Below are 27,541 nucleotides of genomic sequence, written 5' to 3' on the forward strand. Positions count from 1 at the left end.
GATCACTCACAAATACTAAGTCCCTGCCCAACATTCTCTCTCCCGTGGCTCCACTGACTCCAAGTTCCAAAACTCCCTCTTGTGTTCAGCACTCTCTGCTCTGCATGCTCTGGAAGCTGGCCCTTGGCTATGGAATCCTGCTGCTTTCCATTTCTCGGTTTCTTCAGCTTCTTGCTTCTAGTCCTCCATTTTTCGGTTTCCTCCATTTTCCAAGCTCTGTCCTCTCTTTTTATACAGTCCTTAGACATCATCTGATTGACTAGAACTCAGGCACATACCATTGGTCTTAGCAATTCCCCTTGGGGCCTCAAGGGCTTCCTACCTCTCTCAAACTAGTGAACTAGTTTGCTAATTAGCCTGGGGTGTCATATGTAATTAGTGAAAGGGTGTGGGCCTATCTCTAATCAGACCTCCCTTTGTTGGCCCACCTGAAACCTATTCAATGGGAGGGAAAGATCTTTTCACTTACTGATTGGCTTTACAAATGGGGCTTCTAACTTTTTGATAACAGCTGTTTCTACCAGTCCTGAATGGGGCCCAATTCTCCTGGACCAGTTTTACTATGATGAGAGTACAACATTTTATACTTTGACCTCAGTAATGCTTTTGTTACTCCTTTAAAATTTGACCTTTAGAGCTAGGTTACCATCTACTGACCACAATCTGGGTCTCACTTTTCCCATCTCTAAAATGAGAGGTTTGGACTAGATAACCTCTAAAAGTTCTAAATCAATGATGCTATGAAAATACTACAGTTCTATCAGAGAACAGATTGTTCCAAATATGTATAAGAAATTTTAAGACTGTTATCACTTCATTGGTCTGTACCTAACATAATTGTACCAGGACAATGACTCTAAATGTAGGACACATGCTTATCTTCAATACCTAAAAAGAAGTTAGCTCTTAGAAAAAAGTGCTAGATTTGGAATCTGAAGAGGCCTGAGCTCAAATACTGCTTCTAACACTTACTAGGTGTGACAATGAGCAGGTTATTTAATAACTTCTCCTAACCTAAGTCCTCACCTATAAAATGGGAAGAATGATGTGAGTAAGAACAATAACCCCTCATAAGGGTATTATAAGGCTTATGTGAGATAATTTATCAGAGGTACTTGCAAAGTAATTTAAAAGGCCTCCATAAATATTAGGTATTGTTATTTTGATCATAACACTATGACTAGCCAGTGTGGGATAGAATGGATACAGAAAAGGAAATAGAATATGCTGAAAGGCAGACAGATTTGGGGGCCTAAAAGTACCAGGTTTGTAAAATGAACTCTATCATATAGTGAAATGCCCATTTTGAAGACTGAATATCCAAAGTTCATATCTTCTGATTAATGTAGCACTTTTAAGACCTGTTCTTTGGGAAAATTGAGTCCAACAGAAATGTGAAATAGGCGAAACTCCCCCAATTTATTTTTTCTTTGAATACACTGTGCTTCTTGGTACATTGGGCTTTATTTTTAATTACTAAGGAAAAATCAGAATGCATAATTTTATTTTGAGTAACTATTTTTTTTCTTGTTCATTGTGTTTAGGTTTCTGATAGCAATGAAAAAGAAAAATATCTGCTGAATAAAAATCAAACCCTACAGGATGAAGTTGCCAAGCTCAAACTGGAACTAGAGACAGTAAAAATTAAAGATCAGGAAAAAGAAAATCAATATACAGAAGAAAATGAAGTTTTAAAAGAAAAGTATGATGAGCTTCAAAAGGAATTAAAACTGAATGAAGAAGCATTAACAAAAACAATATCCCAGTACAGTGGACAAGTAAATGTTCTGACAACTGAGAATGCAATGCTGAACTCTAAATTGGAGAACGAAAAACAAAACAGAGACAGACTGGAGACAGAAATTGAATCATACCGTTCCCGTCTGACTTCTGCTATTCGTGATCATGAACGAAGTCAGACATCAAAACTAGACCTTGAACATAGCTTTCAGCGAGAACGAGATGAGTGGCTTCGTTTACAGGACAAACTAAATCATGACTTGTCTAGTCTAAGAGAGAACAATGGTGTCCTTTCTCAAGAGCTCTCTAAAGCTGAAAGTAAAGCTAATAGTTTAGAAAATGAGCTATACCATGTACGTGATTCCCTCAGAGAAAAGACACTAATTTTAGAAAGCTCACAGAGAGAATTAAACCAGGCCCAGTATAAAGCAAAGGATCTGGAACACACAAATCAAATAGAAAAGGAAAAACTGAACAAATATATCGTTAAACATGAATCTATCCAAGAAAGATTAGCCCAAATCCAGAGTGAAAATATGCTGCTTCGACAACAGCTGGAAGATGCCCAAAACAAAGGCATCATTAAAGAAAAGGTATTGAGTGATGCCCAGGTACAGTTTATTGATCTCTTCAATAAACTTCGTGCTGATACCGAAAAACAAGTTCTTATGGTAGAAGAGAGAAATAAAGAGTTAATCACTGAATGTAACCACTTAAGAGAGCAAACGTGTAAATATGAAAATGAGAAAGCAGAAAGAGAGGTAGGTCTTTAAATAATATCATTTCATAAGCATTTAACTTTTTGAAATGAAATTCAAAGTTATTTTGATCAAGATAAATTATCAATTTGAATTTTCAGCTGGCAGATGGTGTTATTAACTTTCATTGTAAAAATTCTGACATGTAAGAAAGGAGAATAAGGAGGCAATAACATGATACAAGTCAACCTGATATCCATCTTTTAGATAAATGACTCACTTTGCTTAAACCTATTATGTAGGCCATGAAATTTTAAGGGTAGAGTTTTAGCTTAATAAATGTAGACAGAGTTTATCACTTGTAAATAAATACTGATAAATTTGTTATTCTAATAATATGCCTAAAATTCCATTTTAACACTGCAATAGAATAAATTATTTGAAATGCTAATACTTAAGATAAATCCTGAAAAATTATGCTAGGAATAATGTAACAATACAAATAAGACATCTCAATTAAGATACTGTGGAATATTCTAGTCACCCTTTTCATAACTATTTAAACCATGCTTACCAATCTGACTAGTTTTAGTTCAAAGTACTTTGGACTAGTTTTAGACATATTAAACACTGGATCCTATTTTTAATCAATTTCCAAAGACTAGAAGCTACTTTCCTTTAAAATTTAAGACAGTAATTCTGTTCAAAGAGATTATGATTGTGCATTAAGTAGTAAATTTTTTTGTGTGGTAATAGTGCCATTTTTTAAAAAAAAATTTTTTTTCTTCCTTGCTTCATTTTTTTTATCTCAGTATTTTTTTTTTTTTACTGTTTTACCAATACTTCTTGCTTAATGTCCAGCTTGCAGTTTCTGGGATCACTGACTTTCATTTGTTGAAGACAGATAGCTTTTTACAGTCTAATAGCAATTTTTATTATCTGTAATTTTTCACATATACAGTGGATGGCAGGACTACCAAGTATTGTACTGGATAACAATTTTGTATAAATATGTGTTTTTTAGTGTATATGATCATGTGTTTGAGTCTAGTCATTTCATACCAGAATTTATTTTATTTATAGGAATTAAATTAATTATTCCAATTTTTCCCTTCACAATTATACATTGACTTCTTTTAGCTTATGTTTCCTTTAAAAAGTTTACTAGATTTTAGTTAAATTTATCTTTATAAGATATTTAATTTTACCTAATGAGGTAGAAAATTTTTAATTTGTTTTCCTGTTTAACTTCATTTACTATTATTAATATGTGCAATGATTCACTTTGCTGTAAACTGAAAATGAACATGATTTTAATAGCATATCTATATGTGCATATATAAGTGTATATTTCTGTGTTATTATATGTGTGCACATGTGTACATATATATGTGTGTGTGTGTGTGTGTGTGTGTATATATAGATAGATAGATAGATAGATAGATAGATAGATAGATAAATAGATAGGTATTCCTGCTAGGTTAGAGAATGAAAAGAAGTGAAATGACTTCCCTTTAGCTGTGACCTTGCACCATATTGTGAATACATGAGAGGAAGAACCACCATATTTTCTGTAGTTTCCCCTTTTTCTATCTATTGACTGAAACAGGAGTATAATTCATATCCTAACAGAAAAAGGAACTGCTTTGAAGGCTTGGCAAAGACAGTTGAAGATGTGAATAGTAGCTAGCAACCTTTTTTTTTTTTCCTTCAGCAAACCAAATCAATCAGTGCTTTTACCAAGCCTGACAAGCATATCAGTGCATATGTTCATTCTCCAGGGAAAATTATGAGAGGAAGGAAAATGAAACTTTTTCTTATAGATATCCTCCTTATAAGGGCAGGTACAAAGGAATAAGGTAGTAAGCTTTTCTGAAAAATGTAAGGGAATACCCCTAATATTTCTATCAAGTATAGGAAGCTATACATTCTTCCTTCCCCATTACCCCATCTTCCATGTCAATTGCGCATAAAAAATTTTATCCCCTATGTGGCTATAGAGGTGGTATAATTCTCAAAAACAGGTAATGGGAAAATCAAGCTGAATACATTGCTTTATGAGGACAATACTGAGCGAGTAGGAAGATAGCATTTGATCCATGCTGAATGGAGGGTGAGTGGTATAGTCAAAAGAGCTTTGTAGTCTCTGGAGCTAAGTTCCAATCCTTTTCCCTATTAATTACTACCTTTATGACCTTGAGTAACTCATTTAACCTCTTTGTGGCTTAGTTTCCTCATCTGCAAAATGAGGTGGTTCAATTAAATCGTTAATTAAATAAAATAAGGATTTTCCTAGTTCTGCATCTATGATAACTATGAATACATTCAGGAAATTGATTTGCATGTGAAAATATTTGTATCAGATAATTCTGAAGATATGTTTATTTTATATAAGCTGATGTTAATTGATGAAATCAGTAATTGAAATAATTTGGACATATTTCTATTAGGGTACAGTAAGAAAACTTCAAGAAGAACTTGCCGATTCTCTTAAAAAACAATCCATGACGGAAGCTTCACTAGAGGTTACATCACTTTATCAGAATGATTTTGAAGATAAGAAAAAACAACTACAGAAGGAAATAGATCAAATGAAAAGTAAAGTATGTATGCAAAAAATCAGTAATTTGTCCCTGATTAATGGAAAGTGTTTTCAGTGTGACATTTCTTTTTTTTACCAATCTTACATATTTCCTGACCACTGTGCCTGTCCTTTAAACTGACTTAGAATAAGACATAACTTCCAGCTTTGTACTCTTAAATTGGGATAATTATATTCACTCTTTAGGTGGCTAACAATTTTGTTTATCCTCACACAAGGAATGAGGTGTTTTTCTAAGTAACAATAATTACTAAGTCTTTTCTATCATGGTTTAACTTGGGTAGAAAGCCCTTTACATACATTATGTCATTTAATCCTCAAAACAGCTCTGTGGAGTGGGAGTCATTTGTTTGTTTCTCTTCAAACTTCTCCTTAAATGAAAGGAAAATATTATTTCACAATTTGAGAGTATATAAATTGTGCATGCAAAGTGAAATTGAGAATTAAAGTAATTAGATGGATAATCTCATTATTATAATCTAATTTATTCAAACTTATCTCACCATGTTGATTTCCATCTCCATACTCTCAGTCATACTCCTATTCTTGCTTAGTTATACTTCCCCATCTGTGCTACCTATCCAAAACCTACCTATTCTTCAGGACCCCGCTTCTCAAATACCACCTTTACTTCAAAGATCCTTTTCAGTTCCAATAGTATGATTATTTTGCCATGAGTCATTTTTTTATTTTTTTGTCCTATTTCACAATCTTCTGAATTCCACTTTTTATCTGATACCATATAATTTAGTATTTTTAACTGTATATTGATTGCCTTACAGTGTTCACATTGTTACCAAACTAATTTCCTGTGTCTAAGTCTTTTTTCCCAACTAGATTGAAATTCCTTGAGGACAGGGATTGTTTATACTTCTTTATCTTTCATAGAACTTCCTTTTCCCAACATGTTGGTAGTTGAAGTAATAGTTATTATTTTAGTAGTAGTAGTAGTAGCAGCAGCAGTAGTAGTAGTTGTTGTTGTAGTAATAGTAGTAGTAGTAGTAGTAGAAGTTACTACTTGTTCATTTGTCAACGTTGCAATGAATTTAAAGTTTAGCTAAAATTAAAATTACTCTAAGGTAATATTTGGACTAAACAACTTTGAGTTTTTCTAGTCTGATTTTTTATAAATTTCTAATTTCCCAAAGTCCCCCAATGGCAAAATATTAATTTGGTATAAAATTATTTTGTTATTTTCATTATTATTATTAAAAACTATTATAATGAAGGTTAAGTTAAGAATAGAATACATTTTCATAGTCAAACTCTCCTAAAGTGTTCCTTTTATTACTTCAAAATATATTTCTCTATTCTAGGTTGCTTTCCCACATTTATATGCAGTTAAAGGTATGATATTCATAATTATACCAGCCAAAAGCTGTAGAAATGGATATTCCTGAAATCCTTCAAAACATGTTTTCAACCTAGTAACCATCATTAGTAGTAAATAAAAATCTGTTCCAAAGCAGCCAAACACAGAGTTTTTGATGATGAGAGTTTTCTCTGCTTAGAGGCTGCTTGGTGGAAATATGGATAGAACTTTGGGCCTGGAGTTAGAAAGACCTGACTTCACTTGTGTGATCTTAGGCAAGTCACTTAATCATCCTCACTTTCCTCAAATGGAAAATGGGAATAGTAACAGCACCTACCTCCCAGGATTGTTGTGAGAATCAAATGGCACTTAATACATGCTTGTTTCTCTGCTCCAGAAACATAAAGGCCAATATTGTCAGTTATGTATGTGATCACTGCCTCCCACATTTTGTTAAGCACCTCCTAATGCTGCAGAACAATTCTCTTACCTGGTTAACTTTAGTGTAATTATTTGAACTAAGAAATTATTTAGTTACCAAGCAAGTGCAAAGGGTCCCAAAATTATGCCAAAGTCCCCATATGAAGTACAATGACTAGTTAGATCACCTTGGGCTGAAGATACAAAGACTCTCAACAGGCACAAATTTTTGTCCTTTACCTGCCATCACCCTTTTCTCACGTTCAGTTCTGGGAGAAGCTTGACTTTCAAATAGCAGAAGAAGGCTATGGAATTGGAAGATATTAGAACATCCATTGACTCCCCACCCCACCTCCACTTCACAGGGAAAGTTGCTATTTACAATCATATTGTTTTAACTGTAATCTAGGGTTTCCCCAAAGAAGGAGAGAAAGTAAAAATGCTATCCCATGTATTAGATAATAGAACAAGTTGTTTTCTCCCCACCTTGAAAGCATTGATGAACATAAGGGAATTACAGTGTATATTAAAAGAATATCTTCAGTAGGATTCGGAAACTCAACTTGTAGCCAGCTTGTAACTTGTAGTTATGTGCCAGGAGATGGAGAGCAAGTCTTGACACATAATTCAGTATGACAATTCTTCTAATTAGCTATTTCACATTTTTCACAAACAGGTTCATTCAAACACTGTGTGTGTGTGTGTCTGTATACATACATACATCTATACACATATATCCTATATATATCCAATTTTATTTTTGTGAAAATTAGTTTTCTTTCATATTTATATTCTTGAGAAATATTTCTAGGTTTCAGAAATCAGCATTAGAATGAAATAGGTTTTCTTTCCCAAGCGACTCCCCTATCACTCATTCTCTTTATTTCCCTCCTAGTCTTTTTGGCCCACATTGATTAAAATATTAACCTTCAAAAGCTTTTGGCTTCAGGCTGCAGTCTAGAAACTAGGTGTGGACTGAGCCCTAGAAGGTATATAGCAAGGAAACAATGAGTTAGACCATCTTAGGTGAGATGAATTAGCTCAGTTAATTGGCATTCAAGGCAAACTGGAACCATTTCTTTCTTGTCTTTTTTCCCAGATTATGCAAGTAACTAAGCTTTTACTATATAAGAATTAGGTGAAATTACTGTTCCTTCCTTGTTCAACATTTAATCCATCAACTAGTGAATGTCAATTATGTGAATTACACTATGATAGATTCTGACTAGGTTACAAAGACTGTGGGTAAGACATGCCCTCTCTCCTTGAAGAATTTGCAATCTCACTGGGAAGCCAATGCAAAGCAGAAGAAATTCATTTATAATACAAGGTAGCATATAAATCAGTACCAAGTAACTGGTATGTAAGTAAGTAGTTTATAAACATTTATAAAAGGGAGGTGTCACTGTGGATGGAAATTAGAGCAAAAGGTACTTAATCCAGTTGTTTTTTCCCAACATGAAAATAAAATATTATAAATTTCCTCAGCTAGCACCTCTATTGGAAGAACAATTGCCAAATAGGTAAACTTAATAACATGTATTTTAGATAACTGCATAAATATAAATTATTAAAGACCTACATCTGAAGTTGACTTTTCCAAGATTTTGAGCAGACTTTTGACAAATGATTTTCTGTCTTCAGGCTTCAGTCATCAGTAGGGTCCTTTTTGCTCTAACAGTCTACAATTCTAAGTGAGTGAACTCTAGTTGCTTATTCCTATTCTCTAATCTAGTCAGCCTTCCTAAATCTACCATTAAAAAAAAAACTAATGAGTTCTTGGTATGTCCTTATACAATATATCAGCACCAGATACCGAAATAACAAAGAACTGAAGTAAATGGTAGTACAAAATTTAGAAATTAGCTAGAATGGCATACTCACTGTATGCCACAAAGAAAAATATCAAAGAATGTAGTGAAGGAAGAGATCATTATTGCAAGATAGCAAGAAAATCTTTATAGAAAAGACAGAACTTTGAGTTGCCTTTGAGGTTTGGGAAAGGATCAATAGGATAGGAAAGCAATATATTCCAGGAAAATAGCAAAATCACAAGAGTGTAAGGAGGGTTGTTGTGAAGAAGTAAAATTTGGAAAAAATAGGATGCAGTTAGATTTTAGAGGAAGAAAGGCAGAGAAGTTTAGCCTCAATCTGGCAGATCATAGCAGTCACATTGTGGGTTCCCGAATAGGGCAGTAATGTGATCTAAACAGTGTTTTATGAAGATTAACTTTGCATCTTGTAGTAAGGATTGATGTGGGGGTAAAATTAGAACAGAAAGACCTTGTAGGACTTTTTTTTTGAACCATAGGCAAGTGACTTGATATCACTGTGTTGGTTCCTAATGTGTAAAATGAGAAAATTGGACTAAAGTGTTCACCTTTCAATTTATGATCCTCTGCTTGAGGTAATGAGTCTGGACTAAGGTGCTAGTCATGAGATATAAGAGGAAAGAGAAACACTATGAAGAGATAATTTACATGAATAATAAATGACAAATCAGATAAGAGAAACAGGGTCCTATACTAAGAAGAAAGGTTTTTGGTATGGACAGAACTTCTGCCTATTGAGAATGCAGTTTCAGTAGACTAGTAGAGAGGTAATCCAGATTCCATGAAAATAAAGAAAAGCACTATGTTATATGCAAAGAGAGCCTCAGAATCAAGAAAACATGAGTTTAAATCCCAGTGCCGACATAGATGGCTTTGTGATCCTGGGCAAGCCTTGTAACCTCTTGGTACCCTAAGTCATTCCCTAAGTTGCAGATTCTTAGAGTTGTAGATCCTAAATTGCAGGCTGAGTGGAGGGCATTGATAGATGTAATTTTTTCACTGAGAATTCCATATACAAATTAAATCACAGACCAATTAATTGAGCAAACAATCATAAATAAATAGATGAATGAAATGAGAATAAGAGATGAAGAGATGGCAGCTGTGTGTTAGTGATTCATTGGAGAAGTTTGGAAGCAAAGAAGAGAAGTAAGAATAAATCTAGAAAGGGCAACAGAATTCAGCAGAATGAAGAGAGTTCTCTCTTCTTTTGTAAGAGAAGAGCACTGGAGAAGGGAGAGGTTGAAAACCTTGAAAGATGTTGTCAAGAGGACAGGTCATTTATCTGGTCATAGTCTAGAGCAACAGATATCACTCAAGGAGAATAACAAAATAGGAATTTACACAGGTTTGTTTCTCAGCCAAATACAAAGAGATTTGGAGAAGTTTTATAGCCTTACCTAAGAACAGATATATAGACATTCAGCATAGGCCAGGTGTGCCAGCCCAGGGGGAAGGAGGGATAAAGCGACCATTTCCATTGGCTTTAGAGAAAGGGGGAAGGCCAGTGCTCCTCTAAGTTGTGTTGGGAAACTTGGGAAACATGCTATGCATCCCTACACATTTCAACCATTTAAAATTTTTTAACATTATTAGTATAACTGATACCTATATTGAAATCAGATGAGTACTTTCATTGATCCAAATTTCAAAAGAATAATTTGTAGTGAAATCAGATTAAATCTATGTCATTTTAAGTAAGACCAATTATTTTCAAATCTCTCCATTTTTGCTTTGATTTTATAAATCATACTTAAACTGATATTTACAATTGCATCTGGAGTTAATGAAAAATATCCTGTTCAAAAATGCTGGTTCAGTTCTTGTAATATTTTTCTTTGCAAAAATGTTTTCAAAGCTTAATACTGAAAGGGAAAAATTAAAGAAACTCATTGAGTTAAAGCAATCTCTGGAAAATCGTCTAGAACAAGAAATGAAGAGAAATGATGAATTACAGAAAGACCTCAGTGGGTAAGACTTTTTTACAGATTGTTTCAACCAAATATTAAGTAAACAAGGACTAACTATTTTGTTAAATCCTAAGTACAAATTCATTTTATACATTAACACTTGGATAATTAACAGCATATGTAATTCTAAATGAACAAAGAGTTTGTTTCATTTTCATTTTATTCAAATTATTGCTGAAAAACAAGCCTTCAGACCTGCATCTTTGAAGTTATAGTAAAATGTGGTATAGCACCTATACCTTAAAGTATGTTTCCCAGAATTATACTATATAGCATTTGATAGTTTCTTGTTAAGTATACTATTTCTGAACTTAAAAGCTTCTGTAAGGTAGGTCTCTAAGTTCTCTATCCTAATTTATTTCCTTCATTATTCACTTATTTGTTCCTCTGTCATTCATTCAGAAGTATTATTAAACATCTGTTGTATATGAAATACTGTGCTAGTCCCTAGAGCTACAGAAATGAATAATGTACAGTCCCTGCTTTGAAGGTAATTACAGTCTAGTAAAAGTGGTAATGTAGGGACTCAAATAACATGTGCAAAGAAGAATGTGATAAGTGCTTAAGAAAGTTCCAAAGAAAATGCAGAGACTAAAGGAGGAAAAGATCTCTTCTGACTTTGGGATCAGCAAGATTCCATTAAGGATATGAGTTTTGAGCTAGACCCTACAAAATTTCTTGGCCTGGAATTTAAGGCCCTTCACAATGTGGTGGCATCCTGCCTTTCCACACTCAGATTATATTACTCCCTCTTCTATAACTTAAGCTCCTGTTAACTGGACTATTCTCTGTCCTTCAAAGCATGTCCTGCTCTTTCCCGCCCCTGCCCTGTGCCTGTGATGTTCACCCATGGCCTCTGCATTCATCCTCACTCAAATGCAACTCCTCTATGAGGCCTACTCTATTGTTGGTAATGAATGACCTTCACCATCAGACTTCACATGGAAATTTCTGTTACACTCCCCTAAACCTCTTACAGATTTTTGTGTTTCGTTATCTATACATATGTCTTATCATATTCCAATTATTTGAGAGCCCAGACAATGGTCTCTCTAAATTTTGTATTCTATCACCATTTTTAGGGGAAGCACTTAATGCTTTCTAATTAAATTTTAATTGAATTCCAATTGGTGAATTTTAATTTAATATAGTGAGAAGCTACCACTGTTGAGGTATCACATCCTCCGACCACAGGCTAGAGGCTGCCATTTCAGTGGCAGAGGAGAATCTCCAAATCATCATGCAATTTCCAGGACTGTAATACTACTGTGTTATGGTTTAAATAGGTTTTTGTGGGCTTCTATTGAACTCTTAGAGCATTAGCTCTAAGGGGAGAAAATACATTCTCTATTCCAACCAATTTACAAAGTAACTTTTGAGATCCAATTGACTTTTCAAGTTGACTGCCTCTATTTACATCCACTAAAGGAACATTTTAAATGCAATTTTGTATTCTACTAACATTAAATTATATCATTTTGTTTGGTGGGCTACAGCATTTAAATAGTTCACTAGCTAATTTACACAGGTCTACAATTAAAATAACAAAGGCACAGAACATCACCATAAAACTTTTTTCTTTTTAAAAAATATTTAATTTGTTTATTTTCCATTTTCAACATTTCTTTCCATAAGTTTTAAATTATCTCCCCTCCTACTCCACTCCTTCCCAGAGACAGCGTGCAATCTGTTGTGTGCTCTGCACATACATTCTTATTAAACACATTTTCACATTAGTCGTGTGTAAAACTTTTTTTCAAAATAAATTTACTTATAATTTAAATTTTGGATTATATTACTAGAAGGTATCCCCCTCTCTAAAAATATTAAAGCATAACCAGAAATCATTTGGAAAATATTCTGTTAATGAACAGCTGACAATGAATATACTTCTTTTGAAATAGGGAAGAAATGATTAGTGAGGCTTTGGTTTTATTTTAACAAAAAATTGTCAAATTTGAGCTGGGTGACCTCAGGAACTCTTTTTAGATTTATTTTCTTCTCTGTGATTGAAAATAATTTAAAGCAATGGGTAAAATTAATACATTTAAATGTAAAATATTTAAACTGTAAAGAGTTTGACTTAATCTGTTCATTCCTACAGGTTTAAAAAACTGTTAAAAACAACACAAAAGAAATTAAGAGACTATGAAAAAGGAGATGTTGTTTATGAGGGGGGACTGAAGCAAACACATTCTGAAATGGATAGACAAATTAATAGATTGAAAAATAAGGTAATCCTTAATATTGAAAAATGTAAAATGTCCTATCTTTATATTCCTTTTGAAATGGTGATATATGTAGCAGATCATTGGACACCAGTACCCATGAGAAGATATAGCTTTCCCATGTTTGTATGGCAACACTTTCTATCTAAGGCCTTGTCACACAGTTCTTGGACTCAGTAGACAAACTTGGGAAATTTATATCTCCTGAAAGGGCTCCAGTGACTTTCTACGCAGATTTGTATGTTTGAAATTTTTCTTCTACTCCCATTATAGAATTCATATCACATGCATTTAAAAGCATTTTCAGATGGGAGAAATATTAAATTTGTTTTGCTTATGAATGGAAGTTGCAAAGATACAATTTTAGGTTTGATGTAAAGAAAACCTTTCTAACAATTAGAGAGATCTCAAAGGGAAATAAGCTGTTTGAAGAAACAAATGCTGAAAAGCCTTTTAGGGTTAGTATTTGCAGGTTGTCTTAGAACTTCTGAGCTCCCTCTGACACTCTGCTTCTGTAATCCTAAAGATGAAAAAATATGCCCCCAAAAGGATGACTAAAAGGCAGAAACAGTTTGAAAAGCAGTAGCCCTTTAAGAGATTTTAAAATGACAAAGAACAAATAAAGCAACGTTTTGATTGCAGAGTAATTACTGCTAATATTAAGAGACTTTATAATACAACACAGAGTTGTAAAAATTAAGGACTTTGTAAAAACAGGACTTGAGTCAGTTTGAGAGAGGGAAGGACTCTAGTACTTTGAAGATGTTCACTTCATTTCACCAGTAGCAGGTTGGGACTTTCTGCTGTTTTTTGTTTTGGAGTGCTTCTCAGCACTAAGGTAATCAAGTGCCTTTGATTGAGCCTTGCCTTTGTTTGAACCAAGAGTCGTTGATTGAATCAAGAGTCTCTGATGACCTGCTTAAGTCACAGGAAATCCTAAGTCACATGAGTTTGAGTCACATGTAATGCCCTCCGTGGGCTGACCCTGAAGAAGTGCATATGTATTCTGAGGTTAGCGTTTTGCTTTGGGGGGCTGACTCATTGGAAGAGCATTCCTGTCATTTGGCCAGATGAGACTCTGTGTAGCCATTAAGGAGCCCCCTGGCTTTGAAAACCCAGATGTTGATGCTTCTCTCTCTGGTAACAGTGTATGTATTGCTAGAGAGTTAGAAGCCCTGTCTGCTGATTTGTGTTATTTGCTCAGTTTGTATAATCTCTGTTTGTAATTTCTGTTTATATTTGCTCCAGAGTGCTGGCTTTTCCCCCTGAACTAAGTGAATGCTATATGTATGTTTAATTAAAGTAAGATAGTTGACCCCTTAAAGTTGCTTTCCTTAGAAAAGCAGATCAAAGATCCTGTGCTAGCAGCCCTCCTGTGTGCTGGTGTTATTGGCCTTACACAGCCACAGTAGCTGCAAGCAATGTTACAGTAGATGAAAACGTTTTACTGCAGTATGCTCTATATATTGCTTTTCTGTTTTAGAGAAGGAAAAAATTTTCCCCTTGCTGGAAGCATAATAAATTGACTAATTCATCTGAAGCTACTACTTTCCTTTTTTAAAAAAATCATAATATTTGATGATATTAAGGCATTTCCCCAATTCTTAATACCTTACATCACCCCAAGTTGGGAGAAAGTCCTAAAGAGGTTTTGAGAAACATCATAAGTATCCAAATTAGATAACATTGGCAAACCTTAAAGTGCTATGTATGCTAACTAGTAGTAGTACTATTTTTTTCTATAATGACGTTACTCCTTAGAAACATCTTATCTTACTGTCATTAATGTTCCTAGTTGATGTCTGCTGTCTTGCAGTTCTCATCAATATTTGTCAAAAAGAATTAACTTCTTAACATTTATTGAAGTTTTGCCCTTTGGAACTCAGTGGTATAATACTTTTTTATTTATTACTTATTTCAGTCAGTCACCTAACCCCTTGGGCTGAAGGAAAACAGGTAGAAGCACTGCTAAGCTTGTTGGTTTATTTTTTGAGGCACTTGGGGAGCAGGAAGAGAGCCATTACATAATAGAAGCTCTGGTAAATGTAAAGTATTTCCTGGGTACTGCACCTGAGTTTTGTAGATAAGAAAGAGGTGATTTTCTCTGACTCTGTAATTGAGCATCTCACCATGTGACATTCAAATTAGCATAAATTTATTTGTTTTCTCAGTAAAGTCTATCATCATAGCTCTTTAAGAGATTTTAAAATGACAAACAACAAATAAAGCAACTTTTTGATTGCAAAATACTGCTAATATTAAGAGATTTTATAATACAACACAGAGTCTATCATCATAGAATCAGTGTTCTTATTAGAATGATAAAAAAAGGAATCTCATTTCTTTCCAAATTCCTTTTAAGATTTATTATTGCTTTTGGTGTAGCATAACTTAAGAAGCATTTGTTGATATCCATCTACTATGAACTTTATTGATGTCTGCTCACTAAAAGCTGGGCAGAAAAAACACATAGAGAAATTAGAGAACATAGAAGACAATATGGGATCAAGTACTAAATGTGAATTATACAGACTATAAGAGCTATTAATATAATGACATGGTTTGTCCTTTTGGGCTTAACTTTCTTTTTGATTTGTCAATTTATCTAAATAATCATTTCAGGAAATACATTTTGAAGCTGTACTATAAATATAATTATACATTTAATTACATTTGAATTAAGAATAATTTAATAAATAGTTTTAAATTAGTATTTAAGTTGAAAACCTTTATTTTGCTTATGTAATTTGCTAACCTGATATTTTATACAAATAGATTGAAGACCTTACACAACAATTGGAAGCAGCATCTTCAGAATGTAATCAGCTGGAATCAATTAATCAAAGTCTTCAAGAAGAATTATTTTCTATGAAAATCTTGCAAAAAAATTGTGACAAGCTGGAAGGGAATAAAAGACAACTGGAAGAAGAAGTAGTAAATCTTAAGTATCATTTGGAAATCACTAAGCTAGAACGCAGTCAAATAGAACAATATAAACATGAGATTGAAGAAAGAGCAAGGCAGGAGATTGTCGAGAAACTAAAAGAAGTCAACCTATTCCTGCAGGTCACTTTTTTTTATCACTACTATGCTACTATTATTCTATATGCTACTACTATACGATACTGTGCTACTACTATACTACTATGCTATACCACTATTTATCACACAACTATTAAGTGTCAGGCGTCTGAGGCTGAATTTGAACTCTGGTCCTCCTGACTCCAGGGCCAGTGCTCTATATCAGTTGAGTTTTTTTTTTTGTTGTTTTTAGCTCAGAAATATCTTCTATTTTATTATTTTGGGAAGTAGAATGCATGCACACCTGACCAAGCAAAGGCATAGAGATCCATAAATCTTCGCTAATAGTATCCCTGTTCTTCCAGCACATGAGGACAGTCTCTTTAACAGCTAATGTTGTTTGTGGAAGTCATGTTTTTTCCTTCGCTTATCAGCCTGGGAAACAGATTATCATTAACTACAAGAGAATGAGAAAGCTCTTTCCTTCCATGTATTTCTTATTCTCTTATTGAAAATGTCTTTTGAAATTTATTTATTTTTAGTTTTCAAAATTCACTTTGATTTTCTGTACTTCCCACCTTTCCACACTCCCCAAGATGGCATGCAATCTGATATAGGCTCTACATATAAATTCATATTAAACATATTTTCAAATTAGTCATGTTGTAAAGAAGTATTAGAACCAAATGTAGGAGCCACAAGAAAAAATGAACAAAACAAGATGACAAAAGAAAAAAGAGAACAAATAATAAGCTTCAATCTGCATTCAGGCTCCGTAGTTCTTGCTCTACATGTGGACAGCATTAACATCATGAGTCTTTTGGAGTTGTCTTAGATCCTTGAATTGTTGAGAAGAGCCAAATTTATGAAAGTTAGTCATCACAAAATGTGGCTGTTACTGTGTACAATATTCTCCTGATTCTGCTCACTTCACTCAACATCAGTTCATACAAGTTTTCCATGTTTTTCTGAAGTTTGCCTGCTCATCATTTCTTATGGAACAATAGTATTCCATTACATTCATATACCACAACTTGTTCAATCATTCCCTAGTTCATGGGCATCCCCTCAATTTCCAATTCTTGGCCACCGTAAGAAGAGCTGCTATAAATATTTTTGTACATATGAGCCCTTTTTATATTTTTATGATCTTTGAGATATAGAACTAGAAGTGGTATTGCTGAGTCAAAGTGTATGCACAGTTTTATAGGCACTTGGGCATAGCTCCAAATTGCTCTCCAGCATGGTCAGATCAGTTCACCACACCACTAACAGTGCATTAGTGTTCCAATTTTGGCACATCTTCTTCAACATTTATCATTTTCCAGTTTTGTCATGTTAGCCAAACTAATAGGTATCATGTGGTACCTCAGAGTTGTTTTAATTTGCATTTCTCTAATCAATAGTGATTTAGAGCATTTTTTTCATATGACTATAGATATCTTTAATTTCTTCCTCTGAAAACTGCCTGTTAATATCCTTTGACCATTTATCGATTAGGGAGTAACTTGATTCTTAAAATTTGACTCAGCTCTCTATATATTTTAGAAATGAGGCCTTTATCAGAGACACTGGCTGTAATTTTTTTCCCCAGCTTTCTGCTTCCCATCTAATCTTGGTTCCATTGGCTTTGTTTGTACACAAACCTTTCAATTTAATGTAATCAGAATCATCCGTTTTGCATTTCATAATGTTCTCTATCTCACATTTGTTCATAAATTCTTCCCTTCTCCACAGATCTGGCAGGTAAACTATTCCATGCTCCCTAGTTTGCTTATAACATCAGCCTTTACATCTAAATCATGTACCCATTTTGACTTTACCTTGATATACAGTATAAGATGTTCTTCTACACCTAGTTTCTGACATACTATTTTCCAGTTTTCCCAGCAGTTTTAGTTAAATAGTGAGTTATCCTAAAAGCTAGAGTCTTTGGATTTATCAGACAGTAGATTGCTATTAGAGTAATTGAGTATTGGGTCTTGCGTACCTAACGTATTCCACTGATCCATCACTCATTTCTTATCCTGTACGAAGTAGTTTTGTTGATTGCTGCTTTATAATACAACTTTGTTTTCTTTTTTTAAATTTATTTTTAGTTTTCAACATTCATTTCCACAAGATTTTGAGTTACAAATTTTCTCCTCATCTCTACCCTCCCCCCCAACCATGTATTCTTATTGACCCTTTCCCCAGTCTGCCCTCCCTTCTATCATCCCCTCCTCTTATCCCCTTCCCCCCTACTTTCCTGTAGGGTAAGATACTCATTTTAGTGTGTATGTTATTCCCTCCTTAAGCCAAATCCTATGAGAGCAAGATTCATTCATTCCCTTTCACCTATCCCCTCTTCCCTTCCATTATAACAGCTTTTTCTTGCCACTTTTATGTGAGATAATTTACCTCATTCTCTCTGTCCCTTTCTCCTCCCAATATATTCCTCTCTCACCCCTTAATTTTATTTTTTTTACATATTGTCCCTTCATATTCAACTCACCCTGTGCCCTCTGTGTGTGTGTGTGTGTGTGTGTGTGTGTGTGTATGTATATTCCCTTTAACTACCCTAATACTGAGAGAGGTCTCATGAGTCACAAGTATCATCTTTCCATGTAGGAATGTAAACAAAACAGTTCAACTTTAGTAAGTCCCTTATGATTTCTCTTTCTTCTTTACCTTTTCATGTTTCTCTTGATTCTTGTATTTGAGAGTCAAATTTGCTATTCAAGTCTGTTTTTTTCATCAAGAATGCTTGAAAGTCCTCTATTTCATTGAATATCCATATTTTGCCATAAAGTATTTTACTCAGTTTTGCTGGGTATTTGATTCTTGGTTTTAATCCTAGCTCTTTTAACCTCTGAAATATCATATTCCGAGCCCTTCGATCCCTTAATATAGAAGCAACTGGATCTTGTGTTATCCTGATTATGTTTCCACAATACTCAAATTGTTTCTTTCTGGCTGCTTGCAATATTTTCTCCTTGACCTGGGAAATCTGGAGTTTGGCTACAATATTCCTAGGAGTTTTCTCCTTGGATTCTTTTTCAAGAGACAATTGGTAGATTCTTTCCATTTCTATTTTATACTCTGGTTCTAGAATGTCAGGGCAGTTTTCCTTGATAATTTCTTGAAAGATGATGTCTAGGCTCTTTTTTTTGATCATGGCTTTCAGGTAGTCCAATAATTTTTAAATCATCTCTCCTGGATCTATTTTCCAGGTCAGTGGTTTTTCCAGTGAGATATTTCACATTGTCTTCCATTTTTTCATTCCTTTGGTTCTGTTTTATAATTTCTTGATTTCTCATAAAGTGACTAGCTTCCACTTGCTCCGTTCTAATTTTTAAGGTAGTATTTTCTTCAGTGGTCTTTTGGACCTCCTTTTCCATTTGGGTAAATTCTGCCTTTTAAGGCATTCTTTTCCTCATTGGCATTTTGGAGCTCTCTTGCCATTTGTGTTAGTCTATTTTTAAGGTTTTATGTTCTACAGCATTTTGGGGGGTCTCCTTTAGCAAGTAATTGACTTGTTTTTCATGGTTTTCTTGCATCACTCTCATTTCTCTTCCCAATTTTTCCTCTGTTTCTCTTACTTGATTTTCAAAATCCTTTTTTAGCTCTTCCATGGCCTGTGACCAATTCATATTTTTCTTGGAGGCTTTTGATGAAGGATCTTTGACTTTGTTGAATTCTTCTCGCTGTATGTTTTGATCCTCTTTGTCACCAACAATCTTTTTATGCTGCCTGCTCATTTTCCCAGCCAATTCCTTGACTTTTGACCTCTTTGTCAGGGTATGACTGCTTCCAGAGTAGAGAGTGCTTTGTTCCAAGCTTCAGGAGTTTTGTACTGTTTTTTCAGAGCTACTTCTATTCTGAGGTGGTATGACATTCCTCTCCTGGCCTGTGCTCTAGTCTGTGAGTGCAAGCACTCCTTTCTGCCATGCAACTACCAGAAGGACTCCTCCACAGTAACTGAAAGTTCTGCCACACCAGCACTCCTCCTCTCTCAGGGACCGCCAACCAGGACTGCAACCCAGATCCAAGCAGGGCAAAGTGAGAGGATCCTGCCTTAGCACCAGCAAAGAGATCCTTGCGCTCCTGCTCTGATCAGCTGCCTGATTCCCCCCACTGCCTGTAGCCCTGGAGCTCTGCAAATAGCAGTCACAGCCTTACCTGCAGCCACCTCCACCACCCCAGGGTGGGGATGGGGTTTGGGGCCATACCATGCACTTTTCTCACCCAGGTCCAACAGTTTTCCCACTGGCCTGCTGTATTGTTTCTGACATTTGTGAGTTGAGAAGTCTGGAAACTGCCACAGCTCAGTGATTCAGGGCCCTGAGGCCTGCTCCTCCTGGTGTACTCCTGCCTCATCTCTTCTTCGTAGCCCAAGCTGGGCTGTGCTCTGCTCCCAGCATGATGTGATTGACCCTTCCCATCGACCATCCAGGTTGTCATAGGCTAGAGACTTGTTTTACTCTGTCATTTCATGGGTTCTGTAGCTCTAGAATTTGTTTCGAGTCATTTTTTACAGGTGTTTGGAAGGATTTGGGGGACAGCTCAAGCAAAGTCCCTGTTTTCAGGCTGCCATCTTGGCTCCACCCTCTGTGCTAAGCTATAATACAATTTAAGATCCATTTAGGGCTAGATCACTTTCCCTAGCATTTCTTTTCATTAACTCCTTTGCTATTCTGGACCTTTTGTTCTTCCAGATGAATTTAGTTAATATTTTTTCTAGCTTTATAAAATAATTTTTTGTTAGTTTGCTTGTCAAGGCACTGAATAAGTAAATTAATTTAGGTAGAATTGTCACTTTTATTTTATTAGCTTGGCTTACCCGTGAGCAACTGATATTTTTCTAGTTATTTAGATCTGACTTTATCTGTGTTTTGTAATTGTCTTCATATAGTTCCTGGATTTGTTTTAGCAGGTAGACTCCCAAATATTTTACAATATCTATAGTAACTTTAAATGGAATTTCTCTTTCTATCTCCTATTCTCTTTAAGTTTTAAAAAAATAATTGGCATAATTAGAAAAATATTGAAAGGTGAGTTTTTTTTAATACAACAGATATTTTATTTGGAACAAAACATTCTGGAAGATTCTGGAGCTTAATTTTTTTAGAATTATACTTCTTGTATTTATAATGATCCTAATATTAGCACCACAATAAGAACTAGTACATTAACATCCAATAAAAATAGGATTGTGTTTTTTTAAGTTTAAATTTAATTCAGCTGACCTTGATAATGACTACTTTCAAAGTTAGAATCTATTTTTAGAAATAAGAATTGCTCCCTAATCACTGACTGATATTAAAATGTAACCTAACAGAATATGGTAACAAACATCAGTAATTTTCAGTTTAGAGTTGGGCAGTTTTTCGTTAACTTCATTCTTTGTTTTCCATTTGTTTTAGACACAAGCAGCATCGAGAGAGAACTTAGAACAATTAAGAGAAAATAACAATGCTTCAATAAGAAATCAAATGGAGCAACGAATTAGAGACCTGGAATCTGAACTCTCCAAAATGAAAAACTCATGTCAAGACTCTGTGGAGGCAGAGATAGAGAGATACAGACAGCTTTATTCTGAAGAATTAAAAATTAGAAAATCATTGTCAAACAAATTAGATAGGTAAACCCAAACACAGACACTTAGAAAATTGCACTTAAACTTATTAGATTACTTGTAAAGTTTTCAAATCTTTTTGAAGTTAACATCCTTAACGGACAAATCTGTGACTTCATTGCGAAATGGTGCTTCGCTGTAGAGATGATACTTTTACACATATTAGTAAATCAAATATTTTTTTTAAAATGTTAACAAGGTACAAAGTAATGCATTGTGGTACATTGGAGTGATGGGTACTCTGACTGTAGAGGCAGAGGATCTGACTTCAAATTGTGCCTCTTATGCTTAATACTGTATGACTTTGAGCAAGTCACTTAACTTATAGTTTACTCATCTTTAAAATGAGGATGTTTGATTAAGTGGCTTCTGAGATCCCTTTCAGTCCTCAATTTGTGATCCTATGAAAATGATTTGTTTTATGTGTGTATTATTTAAGTGTTATATAGTTTCTTTTTACTATCTGCTATAAATTAGTCCTTCTAAGATGAAGTTAAATATTTTTAAAATTAAAATAACATTTTTACCATCTCACCAAATGATAATACTAAAAGGTTTAAAGTGTTTCTGAAAATATATAACAGGATCATAGCAATATATAAAACATTGTAAATAATATTCTCTTAATGGTGACAACCAGGACTGAAGGATTCAGGGCCATCCTAGTGACCCACAGCAAGTTGAACCATGCCCCTCAATTCCCTGCTGTCCCACTCCTTCAGTTTTCTGTACAGGTGAAAGCTCATTGAAGAAGCTTTTTGGAAGGGAAAAGAAAGGAAATACTACAGAAGGGTTTAAATTAGAGCCTTGGATAGCCAAGAGATACAATCTGTTAAAGAAAAAGGGGTGGGGCAATCTTCCTTGCTATATATATATTGGTGACAATGGTGTGTAGGTATTATAGGCTTGCCAAATATTAGAGAGCTCAGGACATTTTTTTTAGCCTCAACTGAGTCACCTTTTCCCTCAAGAGACTGCATCCCTGAGTCATTTGGCTGCTACCTGGGTCCTGGGGGAAAGACTGCAAAAGCCCTGCCTGGGATAATCACCCAGATTTGATATGCTTAAAACCACTCTACCACTTTCCAATATAAATTTATAGAATACGAGTACTTTTAATAGCTTCCTTAAAGATTAGATTAGTAAGGAATCCCAGACTTGCAAGTATCTTTTGCGTTTTGGTTTGTTTAGTTTTTAATTTTCCCATGACAGTCTGAAAACCTTCACTCAATCTCTTTCTATCATTTTTGGGAAAGGACCTTAAATGGAAGTATCTCAATTATGCAAAAACTTTGATAACCTACATACCTCATTTTTTTTCAGAGTTAAGAAACTACTCAGGGAAAAGTCTCAATTATGATAGCATTAATAAAAAAAACAACCAATTAAGAAAAATGCTAATCATTTCTGTTCTTTGAAATATTCACAGAACTACTGAAAGGTTAGCTGAGGTGAGTCACCGACTCCTGAATGAAAAACAAAAGAATAAAGTTTTGATCCACAGTTTTACTGCAAGTCCAATTCTGGAGCCTGTGCATGTTGGGAATATTAATACCAGTATGCTCCTCGGTAGAAGTCTTATTCCAAGAGGAAATTTGGTATATTCTACTGGAAACACAGTGTCTTCAAAAAGCAGAGTGGAGGCCTACATGGCAAAGGTTAGTCATTTAGAATTTTTTTCTTCCTTTATGTCAAAGATTTAATGTAAAATATTCATCTTAGTGAAATTTCTTTAAGTATTTTTGAATCTGTCATAGTGATATTTGTGGTCTATTAAAATGAAGTTGGTCCTTTTAACGGATGATAAGCATTTTTTAAATTTTGTTTCATTTTTAGTTTACAACATTCACTTTTATAAGATTTTCAGTTCTAACTTTTCCCCCCTTGCCCCTCCCCAAGACAGCATGCATTCTGATATAGGCTGTACATGTATAATCAATCATATTAAACATATTTCCACATTGGTCAGGTTAAAAAAGAAGAATCAGAACAAAAGGGGAAAACCATGAGAAAGAACAAAAAAGAAGAGAAAATAGTATGCTTTTATCAGCATTCAGACTCCATATTTCTTTTTCTGGATGTGGATAGCATTATCCATCATGAGTCTTTTGGAATTGTCTTAGATCATTGCATTGCTCAGAAGAACTAAGTCTAACAAAGAGGGCCTTCACACAATGTTGCTGTAGCTCTATTCAATGTTCTCAACATCAGTTCATAAAAGTCTTGCCAGATTTTTATGAAATCGATCTGCTCACCGTTTCTTATGGAACAATAATATTCTATTACATTCATATACCACAACTTGTTCAACCATTTCCCAGTTGATGGGCATCCCCTCAATTTCCAATTCTGGGCCACCACAAAAAGAGCTGCTATAAATATTTTTGTACATATGAGCCCTTTTCCTCCTATTTTTATGATCTTGGGGATATAGACCTGTATTGGTAATTATGGAGGGTTTTTAGCACTTATTCAGTCAAGTGCCCTGGAAGAGTTTAGCCTTTGTTTCCTTGATTAAATTAGGAGTTCTTGATGACCTCCTTGCCTCAAGGGAAAGCCTAGTTGATGTGGGTTTGAGTGACATGTTTGTGGCATCAGAGGCTTTTAGACCATATGGGTTTAAGTAGCATTTTTGTGACACTTTTAGGTCACCTGGGTGAGTCCCATGTGTGACTCACCTTTGACCCTGAACAAGATATATAAACCCAGAGGTTGGCGTTCTCCCTTGGGGCTCTCACTCTTGGAGGTGTGTTGATGTGGAGATTCTGGGCAGCTGTAGTTAAGAGCCCTCCAGCTTATAAACCAGGATTTGGGACTTTGTTAAACCCTGGTAACTATGCATTGAGATTTGAATCAGACAAGGTCTATCTGTTGATGTTTGTAATTTGTTTGTATTTGCTCTGAAGATCAGGGTGCTGGCTTTTTCCCCTGAACTAAGTAAATGATATATGTATAGGTTGGATTAAAGTAAGATTGTTAACCCCTTAACATCACTTTCCTTAGTAAAGCAGATCAAAAGAACCTGTGCTGGCAGCATTCTTGTTTTGGGGTTTGTGTTGGTCTTTCACCCCCACAGCAGCTGCTAGCCAAATTGTTGCAACAAGACCTAGCTGAGTCAAAGGGCATGTACAGTTTTATAGCTGTTTGGGCATAGTTCCAAATTGCTCTCCAGCATGGTTGTATCAGTTCACAACTTCACCAACAATGTGTTGGTGTTCCAATTTTCCTACATCTTCTCCAACATTTATCATTTTCTTGTTTTGTTGTGTTGGCCAAACTCATAGGTATCATGTAGTACCTCAGAGTTGTGTTAATTTGCATTTCTCTAACAATAGTGATTTAGAGCATTTTTTTCATATGACTATATATAGCTTTAATTTCTTCTCTGAAAACTGCCTTTTCATATCCTTGGACCATTTATCAATTGGGGAATGACTTGTATTCTTAGAGATTTGACTCAGTTCTCTATGTATTTGAGAAATGAGAACTTTATCAGAAACACTGGCTTTAAAAATTGTTTCCCAGCTCTCTGCTCCCTTTCTAATCTTGGTTGCACTAGCTTTGTGCCAAAACTTTTTAGTTTAATGTAATCAAAATTATCCATTTTGCATTTCATAATTTTATTTATCTTTGTTTGGTCATAAATTCTTCTGTTCTCCATAGGTCTGACAGGTAAACTATTTTTTGTTCTCCCAATTTGCTTATAGTATCAGCCTTTAAATCATGTACCTGTTTTTACTTTATCTTGGTATATGGTATAAGAGGTTGGTCTATGCCTTCAATATGGAAGCTGCTAAGTCTTGAGTAAACCTGACTGTGGTTCCACGATACTTAAATTGTTTCTCTCAGGATGCTTACAGTATTTTCTCTTTGACCTGATAATTCTGGAATTCGGCTACAATATTCCTTGTAGTTTTAATTTTGGGATCTCTTTCAGAAGGTGATTGGTGGATTCTTTCAATGACTATTTTGCCCTCTAGTTCTAGGGCTTCAGAGCAGTTTTCCTAAATTATTTCTTGAAAAATGCTATCTAGCATTTTTTTTAATCATAGCTTTCAAGTACTCCAATAATTCTTAAATTGTCTCTCCTGGATCTGTTTTCCAAGTCAGTTGTTTTTACAGTGAGGTACTTTGCATTTTCTTCTATTTTTTCATTCTTTTGATTTTGTTTGACTGATTCTTGATGTCTTATAGAATCATTAGCTTACACTTGCCCAATTCTAATTTTTAAGAAATTACTTTCTTCATTTAGATTTTGTACCTCCTTTTCCATTTGGCCAATTTTACTTTTTAAGGAGTTGTTAATTTTTGTCCTTCCTTTTCCAAGCTATTGACTGTCTTGCATACCTCTCATTTCTGTTGCCAATTTTTCTTCTACCTCTCTTATCTTACTTTAAAAATCCTTCTTGAGCTCTTCCAAGAATGCTTTTTGGGCTTGACACCAATTCATATTCCCCTTTGGGGTTTCAGATGTAGGTATATTGACAGTGTTTTCCTCTTCAGAGTTTGTATTTTGATCTTTCCTGTGACCATATAAGCTCTCTATGTTCAAGGTTCTTTTTTTGCTTCTTTTTCATTTTGTTTGCCTGTTTCCTGGCTTTTAAAGTTGAGTTCTCCTGCTAGAGTATAGGGGGCACTGTCCCAAACTTCTTTTGTTAGGGTTTAGGGGTCTGGACACTAGCTTTGTGTCCTGTGGCCTTAGGTGCTGACCACTGAAGGCTGTAGGGGTCTGGTAGTTTAACTGGTGCTGAGCTGGAATCCTAGTCATGGTATCTGGCGCATGCTGAGGCAAGGTGGGTTTTTGTGTGTGTGTGTGTTTCTTGTGGGCTGCACTGACACATGGTGGGCAGGGGGGGGGGGGTGCAGGCCACACTGTTGAAGGTCACCTGCCTGCCCACAGCTGAGCTGAAGTTCAGGGAGGTCTCGCTGCTTGAAGACACCTTCCTCCCGAGGTGGTTCTCTGAGCTGGAATCTTGCTGGAATTTCCCTGGCTGTGCTAAAGCATATATTGGGTCCTGATGTTGGTGTTTGCCTACTGCACAGCTCTGGGACTCAGGATCTCCTGCTGGTATGCTAAAGTGGAGCTTTCCATAGGCTTGCTGGGAAACCTCCTGTCCTGAACTGTGCTCCCCTTTTACCTGAGTGATACAGACCTATTTTGCCAATCCCCTAAGTCTCCCAGATCAAAGTTCTTTCTGCTGGCTCCCCTGATGTAGGATCTGTTCTTTGGTGTTATGTTATGGGTGTTTAGGGATGAGAATGGGAGAGGGACAGCAGTCTACTGCTTACTTCGCCATCTTGGCTCCTGTAAGTAAAACTAATTTTTTTTAGATCCACGACTATCATATGTACCAGTCTGTTAACTTCTCAGATATAGTCATACCTGGCTTTACAAAATGCATGTAATCTTGACAAGTGGCATTCATAGAAGATTATTTAAATTGAACACTATTTTCTCACCAACCAGTGCTTAAAAAGAGGTTTAATCTCCTCTGGTTTATTTTCCCATGGTAATAGCATCTTAACACTTAAAATACAGTCTTTATGTGATTCTTCTTTCTGTTTCTTTTTCAGAATTTCTTAAAATAAACACATGTATAAACTCAAAAAAAAACCATACACCTATAAATAAACCCTCTTTTTTTAGAGTATCCTAGAGAATTCTTTTGCAAAGCAACCTCATATAATATGAATAATGATCTCCTAATTTAGTTATTTCATATTTGTATAAAGGTTTTCTTAAACTAGGGTTATAACCCTAAAAGATTGTATAATATATGGCATCTTTCTCTCACTTTATAAAACATGCCCATTTCTAGGGACCTCCCAGCACTGATACAATAAATGTAATATAGTCAACATTGAGTTCAGAAGATGTTTAGATTTTTTTAAAGACACTGCTAAAGTGCCCTCAAAAACGTATATATTGAATGAATTAACCAGTCAATTAATAAAGATGAAAGGATAAAGCTTTATGGGTCTATATCTTGTAAGCATCTGGGTGATATCGATATGACAAAGAAAAATGAATGTTATTTAATATGTTTTCCCTATGAAGCATTTAATTAAAATGTTCATTTTAACAAATGATTGTTTTACAG

At 34.9% G+C, this 27,541-nt stretch overlaps 1 protein-coding gene across 1 annotated transcript in view; it reads left to right on the forward strand.

The window, feature by feature from the left end:
* Positions 1–27,541, forward strand: part of LOC118849921 (ankyrin repeat domain-containing protein 26-like) — an 85,140-nt gene that overhangs the window by 41,014 nt on the left and 16,585 nt on the right. Inside the window, exons 19-25 of the mRNA XM_036759022.1 lie at positions 1,545–2,501; positions 4,889–5,041; positions 10,463–10,575; positions 12,679–12,808; positions 15,578–15,868; positions 21,229–21,446; positions 22,870–23,098. Coding sequence (XP_036614917.1) covers positions 1,545–2,501; positions 4,889–5,041; positions 10,463–10,575; positions 12,679–12,808; positions 15,578–15,868; positions 21,229–21,446; positions 22,870–23,098 — 2,091 coding nt within the window. The remainder of the gene's footprint in view (positions 1–1,544; positions 2,502–4,888; positions 5,042–10,462; positions 10,576–12,678; positions 12,809–15,577; positions 15,869–21,228; positions 21,447–22,869; positions 23,099–27,541) is intronic.

This window comes from Trichosurus vulpecula, chromosome 5 (genome assembly GCF_011100635.1).
Source record: "Trichosurus vulpecula isolate mTriVul1 chromosome 5, mTriVul1.pri, whole genome shotgun sequence".
NCBI lineage: Eukaryota > Metazoa > Chordata > Mammalia > Diprotodontia > Phalangeridae > Trichosurus > Trichosurus vulpecula.